The 10,816-nt window shown below is 50.4% G+C and overlaps 1 protein-coding gene across 1 annotated transcript in view; it reads right to left on the bottom strand.

Annotated features, from left to right (window-relative positions):
* Positions 1-1,732: 1,732 nt before the first annotated feature.
* Positions 1,733-10,816, bottom strand: part of fam83b (family with sequence similarity 83 member B) — a 56,253-nt gene continuing 47,169 nt past the window's right edge. Inside the window, 2 exon segments of the mRNA XM_038800459.1 lie at positions 1,733-3,653; positions 3,655-5,118. Of these exon segments, the coding sequence (XP_038656387.1) occupies positions 2,933-3,653; positions 3,655-5,118 (2,185 nt within the window). The 3' untranslated portion in view covers positions 1,733-2,932.

Here is a 10,816-nt window from a genome sequence, read left to right as displayed (position 1 = left end):
AACAATTAAAAGTGGGACAGCAGAGGTAAATTGAATGTTTAATACCATTTAATAGTCTGGGAATTGAGTGTGAAAGCAATTGTGAACAGTTTGTACAGCTGTCAAGACAAAGAGGTTGGTGCAAAATCCTGGACGGTATTCACTGTTAAAAGTGGAGCAGAACCCACTGTTGTAAAGTGTCATTTGGAAAACCCGGTCTGGATTTCGGAATTCAAATTACTAAAGGAAAGCATTGTTGAGTGAAGAATTTGACGTGTGTTTTTGGGACTCGTGTGACAATCATCTCTGGGAATTCAGATGAGAAAGACACAGACACTAACTTGGGTTCAGAGCGGATTGTGTGTATTTGACCACAGTCAAACTCTGTGCTTAAAAGAGACTTTGTGTGTTAATGAAGCCATTGTCTCTTGCTTTGTAATACATGTTAATCCTACAATCTGTATGTAATTGTTAATCTAAAGGGGGAGTAAAGGAGTATTTTATTATAATACAATTTTTTTCATGTTTAATATTATTTTTTCTTGTTAAAACTAATGAGTCTTGTGATTCTATTGCTCCACGTTTTATTTTTAAAATGTAAAAGGTACGGGGTGTGATTCTCCGCCCCCCCCCCCCACGCCGGGTGGGAGAATAGCGGGAGGGCCTCCCGACATTTTTCACGCCCTCCCGCTATTCTCTCTTCCCCCCCACGCCCGACCGATGCCACGAATCGCTGCTCGCCATTTTTTACGCGAGCTGCAATTCTCCGAGGCCGATGGGCCGAGCGTCCGGGCCTTCACGCCCGTTTCAACACGGCAGCAAACACACCTGCTCGCTGCCGTCATGAAACGGGAGCCAGATGCCCGTTTGAGGCATCTGGGAGCCCGATTGGTACGGCAGTACCACGGCCATGCGAAGGGGGGCATAGGCCCGCGATCGGTGCCTCTTTTCCCTCTGCCGCCCCGCAAGATCAAGCCGCCACGTCTTGCGGGGTGGCTGAGGGAAAAGACGCCAACTGCGCATGCGCGGGTTGGCGTTGTTCAACCTGCGCATGCGCTGCACGGGGCCGCGCTCCTAGCCCCGCCCAGTGGGGAGAATCGGCCCCGGAAGTGGGCATGAAGGCTGCCGTGGGTCACGGCCTGTCCCACGGCAGCCTTTACGATTCTCTGCATTTGCGGTGAATCTCGCCCACGGTCTTTTGAGCCAGGTTTCTATTCTGGGATTTTCCCATCCAGTTATCTGGGATCGTATCATGAGTGAACATGAGTGTAGCGACGAGGGGATTTTCTCAGTAACTTCATTGCTGTGTTAATGTAAGCGCACTTGTGACCATAATAAAGATTATTATTAAGTTTTTCCTAAAACTCAGTGCTGAATGGCCAAACCTGTATCTGGACACTGTGATATTGTTCCCAGCCAGGGGAAACATCATCCCTGCATCTACTCTGTCCAGCCCTGTCAGAATTTTACAGCTTTCAATGAGATCTCCTCTTACTCTTCTTGATTCAGTGAACACAGGCCCAGTCAACTCAATCTCTCTTCATACGACAATCCTGCCATATCAGGAATCAGTCTGGGTGAACCTTCGGTGCATTCTTTGTATGGTAAGAATCACAGGGTGAGTCAGCAACTTAAGGTGAGGAGAGCAGAACTTTGGAGGAATAGGATAATAAAACACAAACTTTGGGTTTGCAAATATTGGGAAGCAATATATCATTCGAAATAGTATGAAATTATACCAAGACATGTGATCTTAAAGTAAAAAAAATCCCAAAAGTTTAATACATCAACCCCGGTTTTCACAAATCCCACTGTACAAAATAATTCAATAACATTTCTACCTCGTGGTGCATTGGATTTACCACTATTTTACAGGAAACAATTACATATTGAAAAGCCTCAGTGGTTGTACCCGATGTACATTCTGGCAACAACCGGGTCCCAAACAGGAACCATTTTCAGCTTTCCAAGAAACATTATCAGCTTGAGCATTTCCTGCAATTCTCAACTTTCCATCAATACAAATTTATAATACAAGGTATTGTAGAAGCACAGAAAGCAGCGGAGCATGAGAAGGGGTTTGAATGGAGGAAAGATATCCAGCATTTGAAGGCGTTCAGGCATCCAATACAAGAAGCAGCAAGATAACTCTGCACTCTAAATCTACAAAACTAAATTCAAAAGCTCAAATCTTCTGAAGTTATTTATTCTGAAGCAATCTAGAAGCAGCCAAACAAAAGTATTTATCTCGTCACTATATCTTGCACATCATCATTGTATTCTATGCACTGGACTTGAAAACACATGGGATCATGGTGCACTGATACTTCGTGCATTCTGAGTACTATTTCAATGCAGGTGTTAAGTTATATAAAACTTGTTAACATTTGTAAAAACAAAAGTGGCATGAGACTCATAAATTGTCTCGCAGTGTACATAGAACATAGAACAGTACAGTACACCCGCACGAGTCCTACAGGTTGGAGCAATCAGTCTCCCCATGAGTCTCAACTAATATGAGCTCCGGGCAGCACGGTGGCGCAGTGGTTAGCATTGCTGCCTTACGGCGCTGAGGTCCCAGGTTCGATCCCAGATCTGGGTCACTGTCCGTGTGGAGTTTGCACATTCTCCCCGTGTTTGCGTAAATTTCACCCCCACAACCCAAAGATATGCAGGTTAGGTGGATTGGCCACGCTAAATTTGCCCCGTAATTGGAAAAAATTGAGTACTCTTAATTTTAAGGCAAAAACTAATACGAGCTCCCCCGCTAAAAGGACAGGGAGCCTGAGGACACTTATGATTGAGATCTGTATAAAGTCGGTCAGGTAAGCAACCGACAGCTCAGACCTGGCTGGGATCTGATGCAAATTGTAAATATAATTGCTTTTTTTTTTGACCAACTCAGTTCGGACTCGTTTGTGGCCTACTAAAGTAATTTAAAGGCTTTGGCTCGTTACTTTTTATGCTTGAATGACCCCACAAACCGCTGCACAAATTTCTCAAACTTATTTTCATTGTGGGGCGTTGCATGATTCCCTTGAAATGAGAGGAATCTTGAACCATGGCGTGACTGATTCCTGAGAAAAGAGTTGTTGCTATCAGTCGACCTCACTCGTAATGGAGTTTGGTCAGCTGCTTCTGGTTTCAAGTTATCACATTGCGGCATGTATACTTTCTCAAAACGGCTGTAAACTCTCCGCTCGTTAGGTTGGTAGCTCAGTTTTGTGGCGTTGACCCTGTTTTTCGGTTCTTCAGGATTTTGGTTCTTCAGATGAGAAGGGGGACTGGAACCTGGTTTCTCTTCTCTGTTACGTATGTCTGATTGGTGTTCCATGGCAAATCTTGGAGCTGATGCATCTCCTGGACCCATGGCGTCCTGCCCATGTAAATGAGCATCTTCATTGAATTGTTCTTGGTTACTGGCATGAGCAGATTTTGGAGTGTTTGTGGAATTTGAAGATACGCTTGCTGTCTTTACTTTCTGCTCATTCCATGTGAATTTTGCTATTTTTCTCCTTTCCTGCTGGTCACTCTCAGAGGTCAATGTATCAGTACTGCTATTCATATTATTCGATGCATATGACCCTCTACTTCGAGGCCCATTGTCTCTTTTATCATTGGAGATGTTGAGCAGAGACCTGATCTTCTCTGAGCTTTTTTGAAGGAAATTGAATGTTGCTCATGACTTTTGTTGGATTTCCCAAATGCCACATCTTGGGAGATTCATTTCCATTTGTGTCAGTTAGAGAGTGGATTGACAAAGTCCTCCCTGAAGAGGAATGAAACTTTGTTTTTGGTAGTGTGAGCTGTCCCGATTCTTGTCTGGCGTTGTAATCTGGCTCTCTGTTTCGATCAGTCAGATGTGCTCGGAAGCTGTGACGAGAACCACATTGGAGATTGGGTCTTTGATTCACCTCTGTATCATTATGCAAACCTGGTGAATCACTAGATAATGCTTCAACACCTCCTTGAGTTGGAGTTTTTAATTCATCGGATGAATGCTGTTTATCTGCATTGAACAATGAGTACCCAGACCCACTCAATGGTTGATCTTGGGGCGTTGTTGACCCCGAGTTTGCACCAATAGTTGAAGCCGTTGATTCTAAGTCAGGGCTGATGACATCAGTCTGTTCCATCGCAGGGGTCCTGAAAATCAGTGAAGAACGCAGCCGGGATTGTGCCAAATTGGGGTTAGTTTTCATTTCCGCTCTGTTCGTTAATTCTAAATTTACTTGCATCCTGGGACCTAATGGATTTTCAAACCTGTCTGTTGTATTCAGATTGGTGTTGTCAAGTGGATCAGTGACAGAGTTCGTTGGAGGTCCAACTTTATCATTTAGGTAACTTTCAATTCTCCAGTTCCGTAAGCCTGTCTTTTTCATATTTTCTAGGGTTGGCAGTTTGTGGGTGGAAGACAGGTGCAGAGTTTTGGGCCCATGATATGTATTCCGAATATTTGAGCTCCTTTCGAATTTCGGCGTTGTTCTGTTTTGGTTCAGACGCTCAAGAGCATCTCTAACGGTGCTGGACTTAAATTCACCTCTCGATGAAGAAGTAACACTTTCATTTTCTTCGAGCAAATTCTGGTCACTTCTTTGAAATAAGGGTCTGTGGTTTGCTGATCTATTCAGCAAAAGATAGGACGGTGTTTCCGGCTGCTCGCCAGCATAACTATGTCGTTTCCAGTAATCGCTTCTCTCATATGTCTGCAGACGGCTGATTCTGTTGGCAGGATCTAGACCATTTGGAATGGGAGGTCCAATATGTGAATTTCGGAGATTAAATGTATTATCAATATTATTCCACTCATTGCGATGCATATTTTGCCTTCCACTAAACTTTTGATATAATGTGTCAAGTGTATGCCTCTGGGGATTATGTCTGCTGAATGGCTGGTTCTGGCTAGATGATGAAGCAAACGAAGATCCTGAATGCTGGTAGATCCCAGTTTTAAGACTACTTTGCCACATTAATGGTTGCTTTCTTTCTACCAATAATGCAGAGTTTTCAGTTGAAAACATGGCAGGGATAGCTGATCGAGCGTAGAGTGTCCGAAATTCTTCATCATACGATTCTACCAGGTGTCCAGTGATCACTTGCACCATACTGAGGTTTATCTTTTCGTAGGACCACATAAAGCTGAAAATACATAATTTATCAATTTAGTTGCAGAAGGATAAATAACGAGCACATCAAAATCTGAAATTTCAAACTGTTGAAGAATACTACAGAAATGGGTTGCTTTTAGTAACACAGTTGTGCTTAAAATAAATCCCAGACAGTGAGGAGGGAGCTGTATATTGATTACTTTTTCCCCCTCATGCAGATGACACACCTCTTGAAGGCACTAGCCTGCTGGTTCCCCATCTTCCCCTCCTGACTCCCATGTCAGTGGATAATGTTAATTGTTCTCTCTCTTCACATACTATCCCTCTCTCCTTTTAATCTGTTGTCAGCACCTCACCATCCTTGCAAGCTACCATCCAATCTCCAACTTTCATTTCTCAAGTCTTTGAACAGTTCATCAGTTCCCAACTCCATGCCCATCTTTCCTGTAATTCCATGTTTGAACCCATCCAATCTGATTTCCACCCCTGCCATTGTACAAAAGCAGCTCTTATCAAATTTGCAAATGACCTCTTATCTGTGGTTGCAGCAAACTAGCCGTCATCATCCTCCACCGGACCGCCATCTTTGACACCATTCCCCTGACCACCCCCACCCCCAAAGCCTATTGGCTTCCGACTTCCGGTGGCGGCAATGCAGAGCTAAGCCGCACGTTCGGCAGCTCCCGCTAAAAACTGACATTGGGGCTCTTTTCAGGGCCCCCAACGGAAGAATTTGCGGATCCTGGGCCTCACGGAGGGGCTGGAGGGGTCGGACCTGGCGGCCTATGTTGTCGTTATGCTGAACTCGTTGATGGGAGCTGGGTCCTTCCAGGGGCCCCTGGAGTTGGAGGGGGCCCACAGAATTCTGGCTAGGAGGCCCAAGCCGAACAAGCCGCCGCGGGCGGTGTTGGTGAGGTTACACCGGTTCGTTGATCGAGAGTGCGTGCTCCGGTGGGCCAAGAAGGAACGGAGCAGCAAGCAGGAGAACACGGAGGTGCGGATCTTCCAGGACTGGAGTGCGGGGGTGGCTAAGCGTAGGGCCGGGTTCAACCGGACGAAGGCGGTGCTCCACAGACGGAGCGTGAAGTTTGGCATGTTGCAGCCGGCGCGTCTGTGGGTCCCTACAAGGACCGGCACCATTATTTGAGTCCCCGGAGGAGGCGTGTGCCTTTGTGCAGGCCGAGAACTGGACTCAAACTGAGGGCGGGGGGAGGGGGGCACCGGGTTGCTGCTGAATGGCCAGGAATGAGCTTGGAGTATGCAGGGGGTGCTGGGAGGGGGGGGGGGGGAAGAGTTGCCACCGTGGGGAACAGGCCGAGTGGGGGACGCTGGCCAGTGGTGGGCAGGGGATGGGTTATGGGTGATCGGCAGGGGAGGGGGGCAGGGAGCCCTCTGATCCAGCTGGTCGACCAGCGGGCCGGTCAAACGGGACCGGGTGTTTGCGCACTTGAAGGGGCTGAAGGCGGATGTGGCCATGCTCCAAGAGACACACCTGAAAGTGGCGGACCAGGTTTGGCTGAGGAAGGGATGGGTGGGCCAAGTATTTCATTCAGGGCCGGATGAGAAGAATCGGGGGGTGGCGATCCTGGTGGGAACGAGGGTGTCGTTTGAGGCGTTGAGGGTGGTGCCTGACAGTGGCGGGAGGTATGTGTTGGTGAATGGTAAGCTGCAGGGGGAGCGGGTGGTGTTGGTGAATGTTTACGCCCCAAATTGGGATGATGCGGGGTTTATGCGGCGCATGTTGGGCCGCATTCCGGACCTGGAGGTGGGGGGCCTGATCATGGCGGGGGACTTCAACACGGTGCTGGATCCCCCATTGGATCGATCCAAGTCCCGGACGGGTAGGAGGCCAGCGGCAGCTAAGGTGTTGATGGGATTTATGGATCAGATGGGAGGGGTGGATCCCTGAAGGTTTGCCTGGCCAAGGGCCAGGGAGTACTCGTTTTTCTCCAACGTGCATAAGGCCTATTCGAGGATTGATTTTTTTGTCCTGAGCAGGGGGCTGGTTTCGAGGGTGGAGGATGTTGAATACTCGGCCTTTGCCATTTCGGATCATGCCCCGCACTGGGTGGACCTCGGGCTGGGGGAGAAGAGGGACCAGTGCCCGCTCTGGCGCTTGGAGGTGGGGCTGCTGGCAGACGAGGAGGTGGCCGGGAGGGTTCGTGGGTGTATTGAGAGGTACCTTGAGGCCAACGATAACGGGGAGGTCCGAGTGGGGACAGTCTGGGAGGCATTGAAGGCGGTGATGAGGGGGGAAGTTGATTTCCATCCGAACCCATAGGGAGAGGGGGGAGCAGAGGGAGATGGAGAGATTGATAGGGGAGATGATGAGGGTAGATAGTAGATATGCGGAGGCTCCGGAGGAGGGATTGCTGGGGGAGAGGCGTAGCCTTCAGGCCAGGTTTGACCTATTGACTACCAGAAAGGCAGAAGCTCAGTGGAGGAAAGCACAGGGGGCGGTGTATGAATATGGGGAGGAGGGGAGCAGGATGCTGGCAAACCAGCTCCGAAAGCGGGACGCGGCCAGGGAGATTGGGGGAGTGACGGATAGAGTTGGGAAGGTGGTGCGGAGGGGGGAAGATGTTAATGGGGTCTTCAGGGACTTCTATGGGGAACTGTACCGGTCGGAACCCCTGGTGGAGGGGGGGGAATGGGGCGCTTCTTGGACAAGCTGCGATTTCCGAGGGTGGAGGAGGGGCAGGTGGAGGGACTGGGGGCGCCGATTGAGCTAGAGGAGCTGGTTAAATGGATAGGGAGCATGCAGTCGGGGAAGGCGCCGGGACCGGATGGGTTTCCGGCCGAATTTTATAAAAGGTATGCGGACCTGTTGGGCCCCCTGTTGGTCCGGATCTTTAACAAGGCAAGGGAGGGGGGGACTTTTCCCCCAACTATGTCACGGGCGCTGATTTCCTTGATCCTTGGGACAAGGACCCTCTGCAGTGTGGGTCATATAGGCCGATCTCGCTGCTAAATGTAGACGCCAAGCTGCTGGCAAAGATCTTAGCCACAAGAATAGAGGATTGTGTGCCGGGGGTCATTCACAAGGACCAGACGGGGTTGTGAAGGGAAGGCAGTTGAATACTAACGTACGAAGGCTCCTCAACGTTATTATGATGCCGGCTGTGGAAGGGGAGGCGGAGATAGTGGTGGCATTAGATGCGGAGAAGGCCTTTGATAGGGTTGAGTGGGGTATCTGTAGGAGGTGTTGGAAAGGTTTTGGGTTTGGGGAGGGGTTTGTCCGTTGGGTGAGGTTGCTCTATGCGGCCCGGATGGCGAGCGTAGCCACGAATAGGAGGAGGTTGGAGTACTTTCGGCTGTACCGGGGGGATGAGACAGGGGTGTCCCCGTCCCCCTTGCTCTTTGCGTTGCCAATTGAGTCCCTGGCCATGGCGTTGAGGGAGTCAGGGAACTGGAGGGGCCTGGTGCGGGGTGGGGAGGAGCATCGAGTGTCGCTTTATGCGGACGACCTGTTGCTGTATGTGGCGGACCCGGTGGGGGGGATGCCGGAGGTGATGAGGATTCTTAGTGAATTCAGGGGCTTCTCTGGGTATAAGCTGAACCTGGGCAAGAGCGAGTTGTTCGTGGTGCACCCGGGGGATCAGGAGGAGGGGATTGGTAGGCTCCCACTGAAGCAGGCAGCGAGGAGCTTCAGGTACCTAGGAGTCCAGGTGGCTGGGAGCTGGGGGGGCCCTGCACAAGCTCAACCTCAGAAGGTTGGTGGAGCAGATGGAGGAGGAGTTCAAAAGGTGGGATATGTTACCGCTGTCACTGGCGGGGAGGGTGCAGTCCGTTAAGGTGACGGTGCCCCCGAGGTTTTTGTTCCTGTTCCAGTGCCTTCCAATCCTTATCCCGAAGGCCTTTTTAAGGAGAGTTAACAGGAGTATTACGGGATTTGTGTGGGCGCATGGGACTCCGAGGGTGAGAAGTGTGTTCTTGGAACGGGGCAGGGATAGGGGGGGGGGGGGGGGGGGCTGGCGCTGCCCAACCTCTGTGGGTACTATTGGGCTGCCAACGCAGCGATGGTGCGTAAGTGGGTAATGGACGGGGAAGGGGCAGCATGGAAGAGGATGGAGATGGCGTCCTGTGTGGGCAAGAGCCTGGAGGCGCTGGTAACGGCGCCATTGCCACTCCCTCCAACAAGGTATACCAAGAGCCCGGTGGTGGCGGCTACCCTCAAAATTTGGGGGCAATGGAGACGGTATAGGGGAGAAGTGGGGGGCTCGATGGAAGCCCCAATACGGGAGAACCATCGGTTTGTTCCAGGGAGCATTGATGGCGGATTTCTGGGCTGGCACAGGGTAGGGGTTAGGAGGTTGAGGAACCTGTTTGTGGAGGGGAGGTTCGCGAGTTTGGGGGAGTTAGAGGGGATGTTTGGGCTCCCCCGGGGAACATTTTTCGGTCCATGCAGGTTAGGGCGTTTGCCAGGCGGCAAGTGGAGGGGTTCCCCTTGTTGCCCCCACGTGGGGTACGGAACAGGTTGCTCTCAGGTGTGTGGGTTAGAGGAGGGAGGATTTCGGACATATACCGGGTAATGCAGGAGGTAGACGAGGCCTCGGTGGAGGAACTGAAGGGTAAATGGGAAGAGGAGCTGGGTGAGGAGATTGAGGAGGGGACGTGGGCAGATGCCCTGGAGAGAGTGAATTCCTCCTCTTCCTGTGCGAGGCTTAGCCTCGTACAGTTCAAGGTGCTGCATAGGGCCCACATGACTGGGACAAGGATGAGTAGGTTTTTTCGGGGGCGACGACAGGTGTGCTAGGTGCTCGGGGAGCCCAGCGAACCACGCCCATGTGTTTTGGGCATGCCCAGTGCTGGGGGAGTTTGGAAGGGGGTAGCAAGGACGGTGTCGAGGGTGGTGGGATCCAGGGTCAAGCCAGGCTGGGGACTCGCAATTTTTGGGGTTGCAGTGGAGCCGGGAGTGCAGGAGGCGAAAGAGGCCGGTGTTATGGCCTTTGCGTCCCTAGTAGCCCGGCGGAGGATCTTGCTTCAATGGAAGGATGCAAGGCCCCCGACGTGGAGGCCTGGATCAATGATATGGCGGGGTTCATCAAATTGGAGAAGGTGAAATTTGCCCTGAGGGGATCAGTACAGGGGTTCTTTAGGCAGTGGCAGCCTTTCCTGGACTTCCTGGCGGAACGGTAGGGAAATAGGCCGGCAGCAGCAGCAACCGGGGGGGGGGGGGGGGGTGGTTTGGTTCGGTGGGAGGGAGAATTGGGTACATGGGTTTGTTGGATGTGGCGGGTGTTATCTCTTTCCTTTTTGTTGTTGGCTTTTTTGTTTGTTTTTGTAGTTGCTTTTGTAGTTGGGTGGTTGTTGTTCTTGGGTTTTTACCATGGTTGTTTTGTTAATATTGTTTTGTTGTTTATATTTTGTGAAAACCTTAATAAAAATTATTTTTTTTTAAAAAGCCTATTGGCTTCCTGGATTGGGCCGCACACATCTGATTCCATTCTTATCTATCCAATCATGGCCAGAGAACCAACTGCAATGGCTTCTCTTCCTGTCACTGTACCGTTGCCTCCGGTATCCCTCAAGGATCTATCCTTGGTCCTCTCCTGTTTCTTATTTAATGCTGTCCTTTCAGTGACATCATCTGAAAACTTTGGGTTAGTTTCCAGTTGCACGCCAATGATACCCAGCTGTATCACCGCCTCTCTCAACTCTACTCTAAATTATCAGACTGTTTATTCGACTGCTAAATGAGCAGAAATTTCCTCCAATGAAACATTGGG

The sequence above is a fragment of the Scyliorhinus canicula genome, chromosome 6 (assembly GCF_902713615.1).
Source record: "Scyliorhinus canicula chromosome 6, sScyCan1.1, whole genome shotgun sequence".
Lineage (NCBI taxonomy): Eukaryota > Metazoa > Chordata > Chondrichthyes > Carcharhiniformes > Scyliorhinidae > Scyliorhinus > Scyliorhinus canicula.
Note: the sequence above shows the minus strand (reverse complement) of the source record. Positions and strands in the feature narration are given on the sequence as shown.